The 23,158-nt window shown below is 44.3% G+C and overlaps 5 protein-coding genes and 1 long non-coding RNA gene across 6 annotated transcripts; 5 read left to right on the top strand and 1 right to left on the bottom strand.

The window, feature by feature from the left end:
* On the top strand, positions 670–2,522 carry LOC8082665 (desiccation-related protein PCC13-62). Its single transcript, XM_002465241.2, has 3 exons — positions 670–1,334; positions 1,472–1,697; positions 1,827–2,522. Exons 1-3 carry the CDS (start codon positions 886–888, stop codon positions 2,241–2,243), a joined length of 1,092 nt encoding a protein of 363 aa, XP_002465286.2. The 5' UTR covers positions 670–885; the 3' UTR covers positions 2,244–2,522.
* LOC8082666 (40S ribosomal protein S21) lies at positions 3,589–5,312 on the bottom strand. The gene is made up of 4 exons (XM_002467823.2): positions 5,185–5,312; positions 4,620–4,701; positions 4,384–4,516; positions 3,589–3,851 (listed from the first exon to the last, which is right to left on the bottom strand). Exons 2-4 carry the CDS (start codon positions 4,667–4,669, stop codon positions 3,789–3,791), a joined length of 246 nt encoding a protein of 81 aa, XP_002467868.1. The 5' UTR covers positions 4,670–4,701; positions 5,185–5,312; the 3' UTR covers positions 3,589–3,788.
* Positions 5,464–9,227, top strand: LOC8082301 (cell cycle checkpoint control protein RAD9A). Its single transcript, XM_002465242.2, has 9 exons — positions 5,464–5,632; positions 5,724–5,973; positions 6,208–6,459; positions 6,533–6,648; positions 7,061–7,125; positions 7,197–7,417; positions 7,743–7,893; positions 8,677–8,717; positions 8,806–9,227. The coding sequence occupies exons 1-9, from the start codon at positions 5,528–5,530 to the stop codon at positions 8,931–8,933; spliced, it is 1,329 nt and encodes a 442-aa protein (XP_002465287.1). The 5' UTR covers positions 5,464–5,527; the 3' UTR covers positions 8,934–9,227.
* On the top strand, positions 10,086–11,100 carry LOC8082667 (protein RALF-like 33). Its single transcript, XM_002465243.2, has one exon. It carries the CDS (start codon positions 10,247–10,249, stop codon positions 10,721–10,723), a length of 477 nt encoding a protein of 158 aa, XP_002465288.1. The 5' UTR covers positions 10,086–10,246; the 3' UTR covers positions 10,724–11,100.
* Positions 12,784–17,871, top strand: LOC8082668 (ATP-dependent Clp protease proteolytic subunit-related protein 3, chloroplastic). Its single transcript, XM_002465244.2, has 10 exons — positions 12,784–13,200; positions 13,708–13,812; positions 15,200–15,322; positions 15,505–15,564; positions 16,311–16,407; positions 16,503–16,576; positions 16,766–16,819; positions 16,911–16,994; positions 17,164–17,285; positions 17,390–17,871. Exons 1-9 carry the CDS (start codon positions 12,874–12,876, stop codon positions 17,257–17,259), a joined length of 1,020 nt encoding a protein of 339 aa, XP_002465289.1. The 5' UTR covers positions 12,784–12,873; the 3' UTR covers positions 17,260–17,285; positions 17,390–17,871.
* On the top strand, positions 15,571–16,055 carry LOC110431883. The gene is made up of 2 exons (XR_002449362.1): positions 15,571–15,667; positions 15,749–16,055. It is a non-coding gene; the product is annotated as an uncharacterized LOC110431883 (long non-coding RNA).

Raw genomic sequence — 23,158 nt, forward strand, 5'->3', positions numbered from 1 at the left:
AATATATGATTAGGCAAAATGTTATTCCGTAGAAACTAGTTTCTACATGTATGAAAACTATACATGTTTTCTAGCATTGGGAGTTCTCTTATATTCACTGAAATAAACTTGGCTTTACTTTATAACACTAGGGTCTAGGCCTCGTGATGAGTCTGATTCGTATTAAATTGCGTGGAAATTGGTTTCGCAAAGTTGATGCATGTACTGGAATTGTAGACACGGTTGTCAAGAAATCTAGAAAAGGGAAGGATGATCCCAATGGGGGACTTCAAATAAGGAAAAGCTTGCATTCTCAGTAACCACCAAGGGAGGATTAGTACGGCATCGCTGACAGCAGCCATAATGACCAGTGAATTTTGGCAAACGGGCCAGGAGAAGCGACAATGAAAGGCCTATCCAGCTCCCACCTGGCAATAGCACATTTCAGCATCTTCCGTATGGACTATGGACTACATGGAGCTGAGAGGCAAGAGAACAAGATGAACAGAAGTTTCAGGTAAGGATGCAGTTCCAGGGCGATACTATTTCAAGAGCCCAATCTCTTTCCAGAAAGCTATTTTCAGTTTAAGTTCATAATGGCGTAGCCTTCTGATACAAGTAACCTATTTTCAGCTTCATATATCTTGCAATCTTATCTTGGAGAGAACCAGAGAAGCTTGGCAACAATCACAGCCTAGGAACGTTAGCTAGCTAGCTAGCTGCTTGTTTCAGGAAAGAAGAGAAGAGTAGCTGTGACTCTCAGATGACTAGACACGCTGTCCTCTGTAAGTCTGTATCCTAATCCTATAATAATGAAGTCGGGACGCAGCACTTTCTTGTTCGTCCCCAAGCGAGAGCATGCATACTTTGCATTGCAATTAAGCTAAAGATCGACTCAGAGAGACCATGGCATCCTCACGTGCCTACTCTCTTTCCGTGCCGTTGCTCCTCCTCGTGATAGGAGTATGTTGTTGCATCAGTGAGGCATTGCCCATCGGCCATCACCCCGTCGACCCGACCTGTCCTCCGGAGCCGGCGGCGTCGGCGGCCGTGCCGTCGTCGTCCTCTAGCTACGGCGAGCCCGAGCCACGCCGGCGCCGGTGCCAGCCGCCAGCGCCGCACATCCCGGTGCCCGTGTTCCCCTACGACGTCGACCCGATGCAGTTCGCGCTGAACCTGGAGTTCACCGAGGCCGAGTTCTTCCTGCACGCCGCGTACGGCGTGGGGCTCGACCACGTCGCGCCCAAGCTGGCGCTCGGCGGCCCGCCGCCGGTGGGCGCCCGGAAGGCCAACCTCGACGAGGTGACGTGGCGCATCGTCGCGGAGTTTGCCCTCCAAGAAGTTGGCCACATCAGGTAAGCGAGTGAGGATGATGCATGCCTGCCCTGCTCTGCTGCTCATGCATGGAACTAAACTATATACCATTCTGATGAACTTGTGATTGTGAATTTTGGTTGTTTTTTTGGCTTCTTGTGTGCACGACTGCATACAGGGCTATCGAGCGCACGGTCGGCGGGATCCCTCGGCCATTGATAGACCTCAGCGCCCGCAACTTCGCCAGGTTGATGGACAAGGCGTTTGGGTACCGCCTGGACCCTCCCTTCGATCCCTACGTCAACAGCCTCAACTTCATGCTCGCCTCCTACGTCATCCCCTACCTCGGCATCAACGGCTACGTCGGCACCAACCCCATCATCGACGGCTACGAGACAAAGAAGGTGACGAACCATGAGATGAGACCATCTCAAGATAAACATGCATTGCATTCCATCTGTCAGTCTGTCACGTAGTATATATTACTCGCTCACAGTCACACGTACGCCATTGCAATACACGTATACTTGCAGCTTCTGGCAGGGCTGCTAGGGGTGGAGGCGGCGCAGGACGCGGTGATCCGGGCGCGCCTCTTCGAGCACCTCGGCGAGGCCGTGCCGCCGTACAGGAACATCACGGTGGCGGAGTTCACGGACCGCGTGTCGGCGCTGCGCAACGAGCTGGGGCGGTGCGGCGTCAAGGACGAAGGGCTGACGGTGCCCCGCGCGCTCGGCGCCGAGGGCGCCATCTGCACCAACGTGCTCTCCGCCGACAGGGACTCGCTCTCCTACGCCCGGACGCCCGCCGAGCTGCTCAGCATCCTCTACCTCACCGGCGACGAGCACGTGCCCGGCGGATTCTACCCGGAGGGCGGCAACGGGAGGATCGCCAGGTCGTTTCTTGCCAAGCCACACGGACACGGTGCTGCTCACGGGGTGCCTGGAAACTAGCTAAGCTCTGTCGTCTGTGGCCATCAGTGTCACGGGTAGCGTATTGGTACTAGTATCTACGACTACGAGTGCTGCGTGCAAGAATTCCAATTTAAGCGATTGTATATCAGTGTGTATATTCGGAGCTGAGCTCATCGATTTGAACCAAGTGTCGCGTGCACAAACATGCTGCAACTGGAGCATATATATATGTTGGATGAACTTGCAAAATTAGTTTCATAACTAATGGTGGATTAATATCTACATAAACATGTGAATGAACTTGCAAAGTTTCATAAATAATGGTGGATTAAGATCTTCATAAATATGTTTTCATTTGTATGGTTTATAAATGTGCAATGAAAAGAGAGGTAGCAGTAGCACTAGTATACAGAGAGACAGCTGACGTCCCTGAATTTCTTCTAAATGCGGTAAAGAGATCAGGAGCTAATGGATAGCTTCTAGAAACTGAATTCCAACAGCGATTCATAAAACCATCAGCCTCTAAATAATCATCATTCTCCGTGTTACCAACTACCTATAAAAATAGTCAAAAAAAACCCTATAAAAATAGGGACCATTTCTATAGAAGTTGAAGGCATATATTAAATAGTGTAATTTTCCCTCCTCCAGATACAACTATGGCCTGAGTTGGAAAAAGAGAATAGCAATCAACAATCCACTAATAAATACATTAGAGCATAACAATCCAGTCTCTGTATTGTTAAGGTTAATTGAACGAATATGCCAGAAGATTGACAATAACATGAAATTCCATTGGACGCCTCACTAGCTCATCTTCACAGCTTACTTGGATACTCATGTATTCTCCTCACAGCAAGCTGTGAAGATGAGAGCCAGAAACATTTTTCCTCACAGCAACTCTGAGATGCAGCAATCCAACTGCGGCCTTGTTTGGATACTCTATGTATTATCCTCAATCCATGTGTTGAAATAGTTTAGGCCTTGTTTAGTTCACAAAATTTTTTATTTTTGGGTACTGTAGCATTTCGTTTTTATTTAACAAACATTGTCCAATCACGGAGTAACTAGGCTCAAAAGATTCATCTCACAAATTACAGGTAAACTGTGTAGTTAGTTTTTATTTTCGTTGGTATTTAATGCTCCATGCATGCGACTAAAGATTCGATGTGATGGGAAATCTAGAAAATTTTTGCGAACTAAACAAGGCCTTAGTGTTAAATTTAAACCAAATTCCACACCAAAACACTCGAAACAATGCCTACATGGTTAGATAAACTCGTAAACTCTGATGCATTATTAGCAACCGAATATGAAACATCAGCCAGCTATTAGAACTGTACCCTGACTACAGCCTCCCAAAATCATCACAAATAGCAGCTCGAGAACTAAATGGCACTGCATAAAAGAAAATTGAAGGAACCACACACACATCGAACTCAGAATGATCCAGCAAAGATACCAAGTCTTTAGATTTAAGATACCAACTGAAATCACAACATTGCATATGGTGATATGAAATCAAAACATAGCTTATGCAGGGTCCCTCAAAGTGTCCAATTCTTGGTAAACTACATGTAAGATCTACTGCTTGATCTCAGCCTTCTTCTTCTGCCACAGCCTGTCCAAGGAGCTGTCTGCGTCACCCTGTGCACAACAAAATATGAAATCAGAATCTACCACAATACAGGGCCAATGAGAATCCACAACCAAACAGAGCAAATAGGTAACTGGATAATCCACTTGACTATCATATAAACCATAACTAGAAAATATGTTTGCCAACTGCACTAGGAGTGCAAACAACACAACAGTGAAGGATTTCAATGCATCTGAAAATCAATCTAAGAACACATAAAGGTAATAACATTCGATGCATCTGAAAATCAATCTAACCAACTCTGAATTTGAACAAAAACTACAGAATCCCTAAATCCTAAGCTATGAATTAACCAATACCAAAGCCATATAAATCAAACAGGCAAAGAATTAATTCAACTGAAAAGGTAAAACAGATGCTACAACAATTTTCCATATGAATGCACTACATCAGGTGCCAACAATATGAAACTCAGGAAACACACATTTGCAGTAGAAAGTTGCATGTAGGCATTACATTCAGTGCTCTGAATTTTATGCGCTATACACACAATGCAATAAGCATATCCTGGACTATCACCTGAGCACGGACAAACCCAGAGAGAGCAAACGTGGTGAAGTGACCGTCGTAGAGGCCATTGGCATCCACGTGGCCAATGTTGATCTGCACAGAGGCATGGTCCTTGGCAGTGATAATCCTGTTGGTGGCCGAGCTGCAATAACAGAAACGGACAGAAACTCAGTCTTAGCACACAACAAAACCAACCATGCAGAGCAGAAACACTTTCTAAGTACAAGATGATTAGGCAAACGTACCACTTCCTGGGGACGTAGAGGTCCACCATCTTACCCTCCTCGTTCTGCATGGTGACAGTTGGGGAAACTACCGCAACAGCAACTGAAATCGATGAGAACCATCTATCAGGCACATCAAAAGAGAACAGCAATATGCACTCGGAGGACTCATTCAGTTCTGTAACAATTCCAATTTGATGAACGAGGCAAGTCTCTATTCATAACTATGCAAAACAACTGATGTCCAATTCGGGCTCCCATGATGAGGTATAACTAAGACTGAACTAAACAGATCTCGAAGTAAAGTAATTCTTTGCAATTCAACAAAAGGATTGGAATCAATTCATCCATGCATCTAAATCACCACATACCAATAGTTAATAATCCCTTCCACCTCAGGCACGATTGCACGAAAAATGGTAAAAGAAAAATCGTGCTAGTTGATATGCTAGAAGGTAGCAGCAAACAAAACGACGTATCCTCGTAAACCAACGCGAGGAGAGAGCCCTGCCTAACAACCAGCCAGACGCGCGAGGATGGATAGGCAACAGATCAGCGACGGCTTGAGGAAGGAGAGGGCACGCACCTTGATCTCTCGAAGGGAGGAAGCACGGGAGACCGAAGACAACTGCGGCGGCGGCGTGAGGGTTCGTGGGGTGGGAGACTTGCTGCCATTTATATCAGAGAAGAGCGGGCCGTAAACCCTAGTGTTCGACTCTGGGACCACCTGCAGCGTCACGTTTCTTAGGTTGGGCCGTGTCGCAGTGCATCTTTCTTCACTAAACTAGTCCATCAGTAATGGGCCTGGCCCAACATGCGAAAACAGCCCGCGCCACCTACACCCGGTTCTGTTCCGTTTCCCTCCTCTCCCTCCCCGACCCCAACGAAAAGCAGACTAGGCCGCGGCGGCGGCGGCGCCGATTGCGGCCATGGAGCTGTCGATGAGCGGCGGCTCGCTGCGGACGTTCGGCCGGTGCGTGACCTTCCTCGCGCGCGTCGCCTCCGAGCTCGTGCTCCAGGCGCACCCCGCCAAGGTTCGCAGCCCCTCTCGTCGCCTCCCGACCGCCGCGTGGGGGTTCCCCCTGGCCTGAGTCTTACGAGCTCTCTTCTCTGACGTTTCATCAGCTGGAGATGCACACGCTCAACAGCTCGCGGTCGGCGTACGCTTCGGTCTCCCTAGCGCGCGACTTCTTCGACCAGTACACCCTCGCCGCCGCGGCGTCGGCACCGTCTTCCACGCCGCTGCAGTGCAGCGTCCTCCTCAAGTCCCTGCTCGCCGTCCTCCGCACCCCGCACGCCGCGCTCGACCGGCTCGCCGTCTCCCTCCCAGAACCCGACGCACCCAAGCTCCAGGTCACCCTCCACTGCCTCAACGGTGCGCATACACGCTACCCTCTTCCTTCCTATCCCCATTCTAAGGTTTCCACTAAGAATTCTTTTGCTGTCGTGTTACATTTCCCCAATCTTGTGAAATTCGTGCTTTTGGCGCGCTGTTCTCTGCACTCCAGCCAGTTTTTTTTTAGATTTTTTTTTTATTTTACTGTTTTGGCGGCTCTTCTTCCACTCGAAGCTCTAATTTCTCCAATTCCTTTTGTTCTGCGTTGTTAAGGTGTGAGGAAGACGTACTGGATCGTGTGCAGCGCGGAGCCTGAGGTGCAGTCGCTGTCGCTAGACCGGGGACGTTTCCCGAGCCGCCTCGCCATCCGGCCACGGGAGCTCGCGCGCCTGCTGTCCAACTTCCAGTCCTCGCTGCAGGAGCTCACTATCATCGCCACAGATCCTGCTTCAGGGCTACCTGATGCCGGCGGGGACGTCGGGGGCAAGGCTGTTGAGCTCCGGAGCTACAATGATCCGACAAAAGGTACTTCTCTTGTGTTGTTTCTGGATTGGTTGTGGATGTGGCTTTGAAACTGTGCTGGTTGATGGGGTCGCAGATGACTGTGACACTAGACTGCACACACAACTGTGGATCGACCCTGCCGAGGAGTTCGTGGAGTTTGTTCATGCTGGTGATCCGGTGGATGTCACCTTTGGGGTAAAAGAACTGAAGGTGATCAATGATCTATCCCTTGCTCTTGTGATGGGAAACAGACTGTAATATGATATTATGCCTTTAATTGGAGAATAACTTTGTAGGAGCAGCAAGGAATTATTGACTCAGCACATGAATTACATTTGCAACTCCCTACTATTGTGAATACAAGAAACATGTTTGCAAGTTAAAACTTCTTTCAGTGTATTTCTAATACTATTATTTCTCTTGGATAGAAGTTTGTTAGTTCTTATATCTCACAGTTGCTACAAGGATCTTACTTCATGAGTCATGATAACTGGTATGCTTAGAAGTCATATATTCTGTAGTGGATTTATTTGAGACATTTGATGCCGACGGTTGCTTTCTCATCTTGTAATACTAATGGAGTCTTCGCATTTTTCTTTCTTTTTTTCCCCTTCCCTACTAGGCTTTTTTAACATTTTGTGAAGGATGTGAGGTTGACATCCTCCTATTCTTTGAGAAGACTGGCGAGTAAGTTATCTTGCTTATGGAACTTCATTGTCTTTTTGGATTGGTCCACATGAGCTTTCATTGAATTGCAGACCTGTTCTTTTGGTCCCGAGATTCGGATTGGATGATGGAGCAACTTCTGATTTTGAAGCTACTCTAGTTCTGGCAACTATGACTGTATCACAACTATCTGACAGCAATGATGCCCAACAACCAGCTACATCAGCACAACATACGGGAGAACCAAGGGCTGCTGCCACACCAGTTCCTGAAAATGTCTCCAACCATACTAAAATCTGGTCAGAACTTTCAGGTGTGTATCTTTCTTGTGAAATGTTGTTTCCAAGTAACCATTGGTATGGTTGCACTACATGCATGCCTTCCTATCCTATGTCCAACTGGACATCATTGTGGTCTGATCGGAACCAGGGCAGGACCAAAGGGCCTATGCAGAGCATAATGGCCATTTTTGGCAATTGGCATTGCCAGTATCAGACCACAATGAATGGACGGTTATATGCCTTGGTGTAATCACACTAGCTGGTGACTGAAAAAGTGCTTTCATATCTTAATCCTTGCATTGGCTTTGTCGCTATACCATCAGGTTAGTTAAATATAAGCAAAACCTTCTTAAACAGGTAGTACTCCCAAAAGCTTTGAAGCTAACAGAGAAAAGCGTGCCCAGACGCACAGAAATGCAAGCACCAATGTGCTGAATGCCACGTCAATGCTGCCCAACGTTGCAAATGCTCCAAGCAGGCCACCAGTTGCAGATAATGCAAACAATGCGTATCCTATAAGTTGTTTTCACTTAATCCTTGCTAATTTATATTCAATGTTATAATTTGTTGCCACCTGAATTATCAATTCACAACTTTGAATCTGTTGTATTTCTTTTCAATCCTCTAATTAGCTAAACAACATATGTTGTAAGGTAACCTAACAACACCTTGATAACTGATCTGCCGCATTAACAAGAACTGATTTTCTCTTTTTCCTGTGATGTAAGGAAATTTAAAACTTTTTACATTTTTTATCTATGATTTTCAGCATCCCTTGACATGGGACATTTCTGCCCTGTGTTTGAAAGATCTAGACGTACAAAGCCTACTAGTCTCTGTGTGCTTACCTGTCTTCTGTCTTCCTTGGAGTAAATGTTTCTATACTGATTAGGCAGTTGAAGTTGGCTTGCAGAAAACAAAATGGTGCAAACATTTTTGTAGGGCCTAGATTATACGTTAGTGTCAAACGTACAATCATGCTAGTTGTATAGTTGGACTAAGTAACCTAGTTGAAGATATGTTGATATACAGTCTGAGTTTGATGAACTTTCTTGCACAATATGTTGACTCCATAAGAAACTGGCATTAACTATGTGGGGAAAAGTTATGTCTTGCTATCTAAAATGCTAGTGTATCTGATGTTCTGAATTGGTAGGCTGATTCAATGAAGTCATATATGCATTTGTTTGGTGTTGATGGACTTTCTATTTGTCCTAATCATAAGTTGGTAGCTATAATATGCTAGAGTGAAGTTATTTCTTTGTGCTTCCTTAACTAGCTTGCACCACAGAATGCAGCCTTCACAAATGGATCACATGGAAGAACATCCTGGTTAATTATCAAACAAAACCATCCATTAGTTACTGATAAATTTCTACCTTGTTAGATGTTTAGCTAACTTGCTTTTATGATGTTGCAGAAGTTATCAGTGCTATTCCTCGATCGCAGCATCACCCGAGCAACTGGGTAGGTGCTGATGACAACGATGATGACAATGAAGATGACGAGGAGCTTTTAGTCCAAACAACACCGCACTATATGGACTGAGGATAAATTCTGATTCTGAAATATGTAGGCGTATTTCAGCCTAGTGTACAGTGGATCAACGAATTAGGAACTAGCTGAAGGCTTTTCGTTTACTTTTAGTAGTTCTAGTAGGGCAGGAGTTGGTGACTTTAACTGAATTTCCCCAGACACACAGTAATGACTCTCTTAACTCTGTATCCATTGTGACTTGCATTTCTTTTTGTAATGTAGAGAAACGTTAAGGTTGATTTGTTCCAATTCGCATAAATATTATTCCTTCTCCATAAGAAAAGAAAACAGCGCATTTGCATCTGATTTCTTCACATTTTTCTACATCCCCGATGTATTTTGGGCGTGCAAAAGCAGCTGCCTGTTCATGTGTTGAGTTGCATCTCTCCATAAATCGCATTCCTGCAAAGTGCCCGGGGGGCATGGACAGTTTTAGCCGATTATTATGTTCCCGTATTACAACATATCTGTGAGCTTATCATTTGTATTTGTACAACAGTTCAACGCCTAACCTAGCTTCCGTTCCATCATCACCTGTTGTCAGGCTCTGTTACGTGCGTATGGCAATTTGGTTTGTTTATTATGACTGTGTTCCTGCAGCAGTGTGACTAAACAATTTGGTTCTTTCACTTTAACTGGCCTTGGAAGACGGTGAAAAGAAACTGAGATCTGGCATGGAAACTGCTTCCTTTTACTAATAGAGTTTTTGCGTCTTCCCAGTACCCTGCACCGGAGGCCATGCTGGTTCAGGCGTGCAGCTCGCCTGGCTATCATTGATTCATTGGAATCTGTTGTCCCGCTAAATGGTCCGATGTGAAATTGTGAATTATCTCATTTCCTAGTCTTTCACAGTTTTATTTTCTGAAAGGCTGCTCTAAAAAAAATTGAAAGGAGTTTTGGAAGGTGCTTCTTCTGCGTGGCACTGATATTTCTGCATGAAAGGATGCAGCCTTTTTCATCGTACGATTGAATATCTTTTGATTTGTTGAAGCAGGGTGCCATAGCAATCCAAGGCGTTTCTGGATTATTTTTCTAAAACTTATTGTGGTTAGAAGATTGCCAGGAGGTCAACCTGCAGCAAGAATCGCGCGCGGGAGCAGGAGGCTGCTAGATGTTTGTGCCTCGCCACGAGACCACGCATTCTCGATGCCCAACGTTGACACGAAGCCAGCGCCCAGCAGCACCCAACAGAACACTCCCTCCCGGCCTCCGTTTAAAACCGGAGCGCCCTCCACCGCCCAAGGCGCTCACTCGCCACTGCCAGCTCCACCGTGCCGGCCGCCACCTCGCGCGCGCGTACGTCTCAAAGCCCCGCGTCCACCACCATGGCTTCGGCACGTCACACGCTGCTGCTGCTGCCGCTGCTACTCCTCGCGGCCGCGACGATGGCGGCGCTCGCCGTCTCCGGCGGCGCCACGGCGGCGTCGGAGCTGATGATGTCGACCATCCACGCGCGCGTCGCGGCGGAGTGGGCGTGGTCGTCGGCGGCCGGGGCGGCGTCGTCGTCGTCGTCCGACGACTCGTGCTGGGGCTCGCCCGAGGAGTGCCCCGTCGTGTACGACGTGGACGCCGAAGGCGGCGGCGCGGCCGCGCCGAGGGCCCGGATGCGGCTGCAGCTGTACGACGACGTGAACGCCGCGGCCAGCCTGCTGCCGACGGCGCAGTACCTGAGCTACAGCGTGCTGATGCCGGACACGGTGCCGTGCTCCGTGCCGGGGATGTCCTACTACAACTGCCAGCCGGGCGCCGACGCCAACCCCTATACACGCGGCTGCTCCGCCATCACCCAGTGCCGCGATTAGCTGGCTTCGCGTTCCCGTGGCGCGGCACTCTCCGGCCTTGGTTTCTTGCGTGTTGCGTTGTCGTCGTATGGCCATCTGCTGGATGGCCTCATCCCCTCGAGAGGGTGATGGTTATTAGGTGCTTTTACCATCCTGATATTCTGATAAGCAGATCAAAGAAAATTGATTGCAGGGCAAAAGACATGCGAAGTTCTCTCCTTTCTTTCTTTGTTTTTTTTCTTTTGTTGTTCTATCAGCTGCCTGATTTACTCACGATGGGCACTGCATTTCTCTCCCGATTACTGCTACTCGGTCAAAAGCTGCGATGCTATATACGACCCTAAAGTCCCACGACCTCACACACATCCCCGACCCCAAGCCTCCCATCCCCACAACACACACGGAGTCTTGTTTAGTTATTAATCCTCAACCCGCAGGATTGAAGTAGATTGATGAGTTGAGAGCTTATTCGGTTAATCTTCAATCTAAGAGGATTGAGGGAGATTTTAACCTCTTGGTCCTATCTCAATCCTTTTGGATTGGAGCTAACCGAGCAAGTCAAGGGATTTTAACTTTTGTGGAGGATAAATCTCCCGTTGACACCTATTTTTTCTTCTTCATTCACACATCAACTCGCTCGTCATCTCGACTTCTGCGAGGTCATAATTTGGGTTAAAGGCTTGGGATTGATTGGGGGTTCTATTGCAGTCTAGTGAGTTTGGAAGGAAGCCAACAATGCCAGGCTATATATCTCGGGAGCTTGGTTGGTGCAAAGATTAAGGAAAGGTGATGGCTAGTACTTAAGAGCAAGTATTATAGTGGGCTGTAAGCTGGCTAAATGCTGAGGTGGAGGAGAGAAGTGAGAAGAGAAAGGAGAAGCGGGCTGTAAGCTTACAGCCAGCCTAGGCACAGGAACCAAAAAACTTTGTGAGAGAGACAAGTGGGCCATGTATTAATAGTGAATAACTAACTATTGTATGGGTGAGCTGGGAAAAGGCTGCAAGAAACCTTACAGCTAGCAAGTGGACTGGATTATTAAACTTGCTCTAAGGCTGATATAGTCTCGCAAGCTCCATTGACCATTTAGAGACACCCTAGCACACTACACCAGAGACAAATTAAAGGGGCTCAGAGGAAGAAGACGTCGGCTTCACCTGCTTAGTGGAAGAGAAAATATAAGGACATGCTCAATCCATCCTTCAAAGACGAACTAAGCTCACTTTTCCGGCTCCTCTCCTATTCAGCCACTATAAGCATATGTTGAGCTAAGAAAAATATTTTGGAATGGAAGTACAAGAGAAGTTAAAAAGCAGAAATCCTATAATATATATTCCTTCAGTAATAACCCAAAATGACAATTAGTGGGATAGGAGTATCATTTTTTTTCTTTATTTGACAACGGCTCCATGTATATGCGGTAGAGGAGGAGTAGCGATTCTACCTCAGCAACGTTTGCTAAGATAACCTCTTTCATATTACTGGCAGTGAGATAAAGTTTTTTCATAAATAATAATTATCAAGAAAAGCAATTAGTTAATAGCCTAGTATAAAAGGACAATTTAACACAACATGACCTCAAGATAATAATAAACTTACATAAAAGATCAAGCTAGTTTTCTTCCTTCGATTGCCCACTGCATCTTGAAAAATGCTTAGCAGTAAACCAAACCAAGAGTTGGGTTAGACCAGATTTCCTCGGACCAAAAAAAAGGCTTGACTGATTTTGGGAGCAATAATCTAACATTGTGTTATTGTAGTCAATCTTGGAAATGTTACCGGAGAAAACACATTTGGATTTGCCGTGTCTCTTTTACTGCTGACCTGTTTTATTTTTTTTTTTTAGCGGAGCTCACCCGTGTGCTCGTGGCCTCCTGCATGGTTCGAGCAGGATTTAGGTTCTCTCCTGAAACAAAAAAAAAATCTAATCCTGATGCTAATGTTTAGTGCTAACTACTAAGTCCAAGCGAACAGAGCCTTAGGCTTAACCTGAATAGCCCACCTCTTGAAAGCCCACTAGGCCCATATATTTTCAAAGCCCACGACAAATCATGGACCACTCCATTCATCTCCCAGAGTCCCGACCAAATTATCCACACGCACGCGCCTCCGGTTCTCACTCCCAACTTCCCAAGCTCACACGCCGCGGCGGAGCACCACCGCGGCCGCCCACCATGACCTCCGCCTTCCTCTCTCTGCGCCTGCCCACCCCCTCTCCCTCCCACGCCGCGTCCTCCCCTTCCCTCCCCTCGCCTCTGCTCCGGCAGGCGCGTGGCGGCGTGGCGTCCTCGGCGCTGGTGGCGCGGGCGGCAGGGCCGGCGGGAGCGGCGGGGGCTCCGTCGCCGCTATTCAACCCCCGGGGAGACCCGTTCCTGTCTACCCTCGCAGCCGCCTCACCGGAGGACCTTGCGGCCGCCGCTGGCGGCGAGCGCCGTGGAGAGGACCATCTGCCGTTCCTCGAGATCTTCCAGAACGCCAAGCTCATGGCCTCGCCCGCGCAGGTGAGGGTTCCGCGCTTGTATCGGCTGCGGGAATGGAGCTTCTGTTATCTGTTATGATGGTGGTATTGGCAAGAGGGGAAATTTATGGTTTGTATATGAGTTGATTGTGATCGTTCCGTCGTTCGTGTATTTCTAGCAGCAAATTAAGAAAACATTATAGCTTCAGTTTTCATAGTTCTCATGAATTAACCCTCCCATCTGAATCCTATCTTTAGCAATGCTGATGTCCACACTACCTGGCATGTTAAATTAGGTTGGCTATTTGCTATTCTTCTAAAAGGTTTAGAATATAGGAATTGAGAAATTAGAGGTACTAACTTATCCACTTGGAGATATATCATTCATGACACAACTCCGAAGATCAACCTGTGCTAATATTTTTACGTGTACGATGTACCTTTGCTTGCTTGTTATCTTCTGCATGCACCTTGATGATCTTTAGTATTTGTAGTATATATGAATTGCATTTCACTTAATCATATCTCGCCTATGCTTTGTGATTGTCAGGTGGAACGGTCTAGCAGCTCATACAGTCAGCACAGGCCTAGAAGGCCTCCTCCAGATTTGCCTTCATTGCTTCTTCATGGCCGAATTGTTTATATTGGCATGCCGGTATGAATCTGCACCAAGGTTCTTGATGCCAAGTTTCCTTTCTTGTTGTTACTCTGCATTTGGATGCCAATCATGGAAAAAAATAAACATTAGGGAGCTTGGCTAGGCTTGATAAGCGATTTGACTTGGTGTTAGATTTAGGGCTATGAAATAGCAAAGGCATGATTGCACAGGTTAGATCATTTTAGCCAATATAGTTTGTATTTCGAATATCAACTCCTGCACTCCACATATAAGAAAAGAAGGGAGCATTCCTGTGAGTTCTGGTGACCAAAAGAGGGTAAAAAAAATGATGCATAATAATGTTTTCTCAACTCCTACTGTTCTTTAGTATTACAAAGAAATATTCCATTTGTAAAGGGTTGTTCATATTACCTAATCAGGCTGTTCAGATTGCTACCTGGTCCTTCATGACTACATGTGAAGGAACCTTTGTGTTATAGGTTGATCTTGCAACTTCCAGTAAAATATTATATGCCTGTTTGGTCTGTGCCCAAGCCAACCATGCGACAATTTGTGAAGCCCCAAGAATTTTGACACTGGTTTTCATTGTCGCAATACTTACTGAAGTTTTGCCGAGCCCGAGCTTTTCAATCATATCCCTTCACCTTTTTCTGCCAAACTTTGGCCAAGTATGGGCAACCAATTCCTTCACCAATTTGTTCGCTAGCCAAATGTTGGTAGGGCTAGTTTGGGCTCAAATGAAAATAATTCCATGTTTTTGGGAGCAGATGTACCATTTGTACATGTGGCTGTTGTTACTATCTACACCATGCAAGTTGCATTGAATCAATACTACCTTGCACTATTAGCTATAAGTTTTCCACCCACCCTCCAGGCACACATCTCAACTCTGGAATCAATGGTGTGGATTGTACTAGCGGCCAATTACAATTGGCATACATTTATGCCTATGTTTCACCAATTCTTCACTCATCAAAGTGGATACTTAATTTTGGTATATGAGTACATATATATTTCTGCCATATTGTTTCAACTCTTAATTTATACAAGACAACATTCCTTCACATGTATTGCACTGATACTGTGACAAAAGAATGCTCATTAATTTTTCTATTGTTGGTGTTCGTTCGATTCCGCTACACATTCAATAAACATGGCAAGCTTTTTGTAAGAGATGCAGAAGAACCTTATTTAAAAACCGATTGATGAACATTGTTCATCTGATGGTTGGATAAATTTTGTTTTCAGTATACCTCTACTCATTCTATTGTAAATAGTTCGTTCTTGATATATAACAAAATGGTGTGTTTATATTTTTTATTCATAACGCATTTCTTTCATACACCATGCTGTAAGAGTAGAATTGATGCTTCTTTCAGCATATTCCATAATCTCACAAGATTGTCTTTCATTGTTTTCATAGTTGGTACCAGCAGTGACTGAGCTCGTTGTTGCCCAGTTGATGTACCTTGAATGGATGAACAGTAAAGAACCTGTTTATATATACATCAACTCAACTGGAACGGCTCGCGATGATGGTGAACCGGTAAGCAAGATTATTCGATTGGTAACTTCAGTCAAGTATCTTGGGGTCAGTACCGGTAGAATGTGGCCTATTCATGTCTTTCTAACTGGGGTAGACTATAAGGCCTCTTTAGCATTTGTATCATGTGTCATGGTTGCTATATAATCAAATTGTTTTTTAAAATGATTGTCTATATTTGTCAGGTCGGAATGGAGAGCGAAGGTTTTGCAATCTATGATGCAATGATGCGTATGAATACTGAGGTGTTATGCCTTACATTTACTATCTGCGGTTCAGTAGTTCAATGTTGATCATTTGGTACAGATTGGTGCTAATCATTTACTGGAATATCTAGTTTATGCAAAGGTGCCCTCAGTGGACATAATTTATTTTTAAAAAGAAGAATTTTACCATGTATGCAATCTTGATCTGCCTAGTTCTGTACAGATGATTTAATGAATAGCTTGTTGATCATTTGTTTGAACTGGATGGAGCATCTAAAAAAACTTGACCAGCATTGGAGGAACTAGGTGGCAATGTCATTGTAAATGAGAAGAAAAAGGCTTCCAAACTCGAGATGAAGAGGACGAACTTGGACCATGGAGGTCTTCACCAGCAGCCCCTACCAACTTAGTTACACCCAGTTCCTGATGGAGCGTGTAAAAGACGAAAGATAAACTTATTTGTGTATTTATTTGTTCAACAAAAGAGTGGTCATAAATACAATCTTTGCACAGTGTGCTGATATTTTTAACTGATCAGCTCCCTGTTTTCATCACCATAAAATTAGGTTGGGATGTTTGTATCAAATAGATTTACAGTTTAGCAAACTTTGCACTAACACTGATACCAATAACTTGGGAGATCCCTGTTTCACCAACATAAGATTAGGACTGGATGTTTGTACGAATTGAATTCAGTGTCCAAACCCCAAACTGTGAATTTTGTTAAAATTTATCAATTTTCTACATTTACGGACATCATGATGAGGTTGCTATTTGCCATGCAGATCCACACACTTTGTATAGGAGCTGCAGCAGGTCATGCATGTCTTGTGCTTGCGGCTGGAAAGAAAGGCAAACGCTATATGTTCCCTCATGCCAAAGGTAGTAACTTGCTAACTGCCATACCTGTTTCTTTTGTTGGGAAATACTCGCTTATGCTCATCATTTCCTGCTAATTCTGGATCATACTATGTCAGCTATGATTCAGCAACCACGTATTCCTTCTTATGGGATGATGCAAGCATCAGATGTTGTTATTCGTGCAAAGGAGGTACGAGCCCTGGTTTCTTTTTTTAGTTGCTTATGTTCTTGAGTATTATTTCATATTCTGATGTATGCTAATCAAGTATGTATGAATACATTAGTTATTTATGTTCACTTTTAGATTTGTGAAAGGTGAACAGACATTTTTCAGTTACGACTCACGACCTATCTTCACATTATTATGTGCTGCTTGTAGGTTGTGCACAATAGGAACACGTTGGTCAAACTTTTGGCAAGGCATACTGGAAATGTATGTACAACTTGTTGGATCTTTTTTTATTATATATACTCTATATCACTTGTGTTTCTGTCAGTTCAGACATAATTGTGTTTTATAACAGCCACCAGAGAAAATAGACAAGGTAATGAGAGGACCATTTTACATGGATTCCTTGAAGGCAAAGGAGTTTGGGGTCATCGACAAGGTATTATTGTTTTGCTTCTTTACCAGTGGCTTCCTAATCTAGCTCATGGCATATCTGAAGTGTGAACAAATATTTACTATTATTATTTAGGCAGCATAGTAGACGATAGCTACATGCAGACTCTTGGTCTATCCAAAACGTGTTGATTTTAAGGTTTTGTGCTTGTCAGATCCTTTGGCGTGGTCAGGAGAAGTACATGGCGGACATGCTCTCCCCAGATGAGTGGGACAAAGTTGCTGGAGTCAGACGTCCTGATCCAATGTGATGTTATACATGAAAGATCAACATTTAGTAAGATTTTACACTGCTCTGCGGTTGTTATTACAGTCTTCATTTCGATTCAGGGTCACCAAGATTATGAAATATTTATTGACTTCTGGTTTGACATTGTGCAGGTTAGGCTCAAAGCTTGCAGGGGACAGAAACAGCTGGCGCTGAACAATAATGCTTGATTATCAATGATAATGGTTGGTAAGAGCCAAGGGATACTTGTTTAACTAGGTAAACTTAACTTAGAGCTCAGTGACGGGGGCTGGGCCATCAAGATGTTGTTAATGGTCTCTGGATGAGAGCAAGCACGTGTTTCTCATGAATTATTGTTGTTCCCCACATCAATTCTAGCCCAGATTTTGGTATTTATTAGTATATAGTCCACATATTTTGATCGACCCAGTGGTTGAACTAGCCAAGTTCATAGTATTATCACTTTATCAGCACGTGACGCGATGAGCATATGGTAGTTGAAATTAACATGGCCCTTGCGCGGTTGCCCTTTGTCCTTGTGTTCTGGACGTTGGAAATCCTATGTATGGATCATATATGGTTTTCAACCATCAAAGCACTCAATACTCTAAAAAAACCATCAAAGTACTAGACATCTTTTTTTTTGTGGTGTTTTAGCTAAACTAGAAACCTTCGACATTATATTATGTGAGTAACAAGGTTCATTCGCAGCTGTTTCTTGATGGATGACGGGTAGCATCATGGCTTTGCAGCTTGTCTTTGTTAAAAGGAGTCTCTTGTTGATCCAGAGTTTTGCATTATTGGCGGTCCTGCTGAGCCGGCTGGCCTTTGGCCTTCCGAAAGGGCCACCCCAAGTTGCACCAAAATCACCGATAGCTTCAGGCAGACACGGAGAATAAACTGAGCTAATGTCGTTGTGGTTGCTGCTGTTGATGTTTGGATGTGACATGTGACTGGCTTCTGGTTCCGGCAATGCATGGATACTTTCTCCTAATGGACGCTTTCCGCAACGTGAGATATGTAAATTTTGTTGCTCACAGATTAAACGTAAACCTAAACAATTCTGGCCTTGGGGCGTGGGACCATGTCGCCCTTCGCGAACACTGAAAAATTGTAAAATAGGCTGATGGGGCCTCAAATGGTTGGCATTTTGGATGCCATCAACTGATTATTTGATCCATTGAGAAAGTGACATGGGAAATATCACATGTCCTGATGTCCATAATACCAGTCTTCCGGGGATTGAAAAGATTATCATTAAACTTAGGTTATCCATAATCCATTAGACTGCAATCACAGTTTGTGTCACCAATTTGAAGTGAAAGGGAAAGGTTGACCTGTTTAAGCTTACTTTGCCACTTTTATGTTTTTTTTTTGGGGACCGATCGCTAAGCAACTGTGTCGTCTTCCCTAACTTTGGTGAGAAGCCTCGCAAGGTAGGGTTTAGCACATTCTATGCTGGGGCTTCAAAGGTTTGATGGTGAGATTTTAGTGGGAAGAGATAGGATTAGAAAGCATGTAGGCTGCAACATGGCAACCTGTCGACGAGTGAGCATAGATGTGGCGAGGCGAGGCAATGAGGTGGTGATGATGTTGGGTTGAAGAAGGCGGTTGAGCTAGAATGGGGTCAAATGTTGATGGTGTAAGGATCATGTGTTCATGTCCATGTTCTATTGTGGTTTTGGTAATAATGATGACAACTCAATAACTATGGCTAACACATGTGTTAGATAGATTCACCTAGATCTTATGGATGCAAGGAAACAAAGGGTGCGCACATTGGAGAGGAAACCATGATGATATCAGAAAAAACAATGAAGAAGGGCCTATTGGCCGATGACAAGGGAAATGTATGCATCAGACAAATGGCTTTAGAGTTCGTCTAATACAATGGCTAAAGAGAATTTTGCACTTGAATGGACTGAACTATTGAGCAGTGAAGGAATCGAGCGACGAAGAATCAATATTTGGTTGAACAACCCATAGAACGATGTTTGGCGACCTTGGTGGAGACTAATAGGCCGGATAGCCCACATCTCATGTAAATGAGAGCGTCGGATAGTCACATTGTAGTTCGATGAAGCATGAAGGTGAAGTATTGAGCAAATACACAAGGTGGATGGTTTAATGATGAAGTAAATGGAAGTGTTGGACAAATGACAAGAAGGCAACGACTAGTTCAATAATTATTAATGAGCTCGACTATCTAGTGTTGACATATTTAGTGCCTAACCACCTGGTCAATTATACCTTTTCGCACTCTTTGCAACAGTTTAATAAGGTGAATGGGCTATATACTTAGTTCCACCGGCTGTTTGGAGATTATTCAAGTGCCTTAAGATCATGAGAAGCTAGAGCAAGTGTTGGAACACTCTATCCACCATATAAGTGCACATTGGTTACATTGAAATTGAAGGCATAAGATGGTGCATAGACTTCACATTTGTGAGAGCTAGGCTTTTTAGCTTGAGAGTTTGAGTGCATAGGATGTGTGCCCTTGTAATCTCTGTGAGTTAGAGCACTTAGAGCCTTGACATCTCCCTGATGACGTCAACACTCCAAGCTTGTTATGGAGCACGATGACAGTGCGAGTGTTTGTGGGGTGGGGGTTAAGGAGACCCATTTCTAGATGAAGCTCCATAATGGATGACAACTTGGTGACTTGGAGAGTTAGGTGGAAAGTAGTGGGTCTTAGTATTTTCTCGCAATGATCGCTAGCAGGCTAGACGGGTGGGTGAATAGCTTAACTAGTTTTCTTTAAAGATGAGGACACAACTAGGCACAATATTTATTAATAAGGGAGGTGATCCCTGATACTTCTACGTGTGTAGCCTAGCACAAATAGGCAAGCCTCCTACATGATTCTAGTGAGCAAAAAAGACACAAGCTACACTAGTACGCACAAGCTACCTGAGGCTAGCTAAACTACTAAGTGAACTACACAAGATAAGCGGCTAATAGAATTACTCTAATCGACTAGAGGGCTACACAAGCAACTAGTCAAGCACAAGCTACAACCTATGTCCGTTCAAGCCGGTCCTTCACAATAAGCATAGCAAGCCCTCAAGCTTGGCCCCAACATAAGTGCTTATATATATGAGCCAGCTAAGTTGCCAAGGCACTCCAACAAGCCTCTTGATCCCACTAAGGGTTGCTTTTGTAATATCTACAAGGATGAACACCAAGCCTCTCACAGACCAATGAGCGGAGCTAGCACAGTGACCAAGCAGTGCCCAGTGATCCATCACAGCTCCAAGCTGGCTAGGTGGTAGCAATTATCAAGAGTAATAAGAACACATTAGAAACAACGATCTTCTACTGCCACAAGATCCAAACTCTCAATGCAAATCACTCCTAATCTCACACAAATGCGATATTAAAAGGATCAACAATGCCTAGAGGGGTGAATAGGCATAACTTGAAATTTAAAACTTTACAACAGATTAAAACCCCATGTACCAGCAATTCCAATCCTGATTGAAATTTCTTGTGCAGAATTTGTGGGAAGGACTGATTTTATGGGCTCTGTTAGAGAGTGAAAATCTAGATGTACGAATTTTATTAACAAAGTTCATATTTTCCACACCAAGATTTACATCAACACCAACACAAACATAGATCGAGTATCTACATGAAAATATGAAATAACACAAAAAATAAAGAGCACAGGAACACAAGCACATCACATATAGACATAAGATTTATTTGAGGTTCAACCACACCATAAAGTTGTGCCTATGTCCCTGTTGTTCAGGCAACCACAAAGGTCTTTAGAGTCTCTTTGAACTCCTATCTTGCTAAGCAAACACAAAGATTAAGTCAGAAAATTCACTAGAACAAAGTGGGTGATACAAACTTCTTATGAGGGATGGGTGCTTCAACAGACAACACCTTTGTCGGCTAGTATTTAAGAATCCAAGAGAAACAAATAAAAAACAAATCACCAATGGTGCGAAAAGCCTCTGATTTTGGTAATTAAGTGACAACTAGTGGAGTAACTTTTTTTGCTTTAAGTGTTGACTAGCAAATATGTCCGTACATTGTTATGGAAAGAAAAAGTCATTAAGAATGTTACATATCTATTTATGTTTCACACTTCCTAAAGAGAAGCTACAATTTATTTTGAAAGGACCACAACATTTATAATATATATTAAATATATCTATATTGGCAATAATATTGTACAAATTATTAAAACAAAAAAATGCCGATGATTGGCTAACACATTCGGCAGATAAGCTCAAACGAACAGGCTGAATCCAGGTACTACAACATGAGCCCACCTCTCGGGTAGTATTATAATACCGGTCGCGAGCTTGAAGTGGCCGACCTCGTCGATAGTGTAGTCCTCCCTACCGGTGATGACGAATTCATTGACACAATACATGTCCAAGGAGGCACATGCCCTATCTGAGCGTTGAACTTCTTAATGTAGTCACGTCGGACCGTGCGGTGGCCGTGTTCACGAAGGCCATGGACGTGCTCTTCTTGAACGTGTCTTACGTCCTTTGTCCTCTGTGACTATGTACTCAAGGTACTTCTGGAACACCAACCAACCGCCCGGCTAGTTGCCCGGCTGCGTCGTTCTTTGCATATATTTAGAAAATAAATATGGATTATGTTTTTTTGTTTAAATTTATTAGGGAGACAGATCAAAAATCTATTTGATTTTAGATTAGAGATAGGCTTGGATTCCTCAATAGAACTGCATATAAAGCTGATACGGAACAACTTGACGTCATATAGTATATGTTAATATATTTGAATCCGATACTCCGATACTACTTTTATGTAACATTTACTTTCTTTTTATATATAATCATAGTCCTATATGAATGAACTGGTGAACAGAATTTCGTGGTGAACTGAAATTTTGTCTCTTTATTATTAGGTATAGATTAAGTTTGGTGAAGTCCACGCCAAGAGTTGAGCTAGATGGTATCCATGGTGGAGATAGATAAGGCCATAAGTTGTTGAATTGTCCAACATTGGAGAGAAGAAGAGAGGAGCAAGCCAGACGAAAAAAGGTATATGTTCGGGCTTTGCTTTTGCTGGTTGAGACACAATAGAGTGTGGGATCAGAATAGATAGTCATATATTCTAGTGTTTAATAATTATTACTCTTAAAAAAATCCTATTTTTAATCATGTAACTTTTACATGCATTTATATTTTATTTCTGGTTTTTGTTGTATTTTTATTAATCTATTTTGTTCATTCTAAATTATGAGATAGTTTGATTTTTTAGATACATATCTTTTGTTATATACTATATTTATCTATATATCTATAGAAAAGTTAAAAGGTTCTATAATTTAGGACGCAGAGAGCATATAGAGAGTGTTCGGTTGACTACATAAGGGCCTAGCCAGACTTGTGGAATGCAACCTGGACTTGTTTAGTTGGTTGGATAGCCTGCTAGCCAGGCTTCAGCAAGCCCAAATTGGAGGATTTGGGTGGCTTGCTGGAAACGGCCGATTCGACTGTTCTCCGCAAGCTTGGCTTGGCTAGTCCCCACTGCCGCATCCGCTCACCTCCTCCTCCCTTCTTTCTTCCTCATGACCCTTCTTCCTCAACAAAAAGAGGGCGCTGCTCTCCCATGCCGCCGAGAGGGCATGCCGCTCCCCAACATCGTCGAGAGGGCGCGCCGCTCCCACACGCCGCCAGGGCACGCTCGCGCTACTCCCCCAAGCCGCTGGCAGGGCTCCTCCTCCTTCTCCAGATCCGGCGGGTGGGTCGCGACCTATGGAGTTTGCCATGGAAGGCATGCTCACCCACGCGGCAAGGTCCCGACGTTCCGAGTCTGCCACGGTAGGTCTTCCCCCTCCCGGCGTTCCGTGCTCACCCTATCCCTCCTCATCCGCCCGCCCCGCACATCTCCTCCACACCACCCTTGCTGCATCTCCTCAGCCCGTGTAGGAA

This window comes from Sorghum bicolor, chromosome 1 (assembly GCF_000003195.3).
Source record: "Sorghum bicolor cultivar BTx623 chromosome 1, Sorghum_bicolor_NCBIv3, whole genome shotgun sequence".
NCBI classification, from domain to species: domain Eukaryota; kingdom Viridiplantae; phylum Streptophyta; class Magnoliopsida; order Poales; family Poaceae; genus Sorghum; species Sorghum bicolor.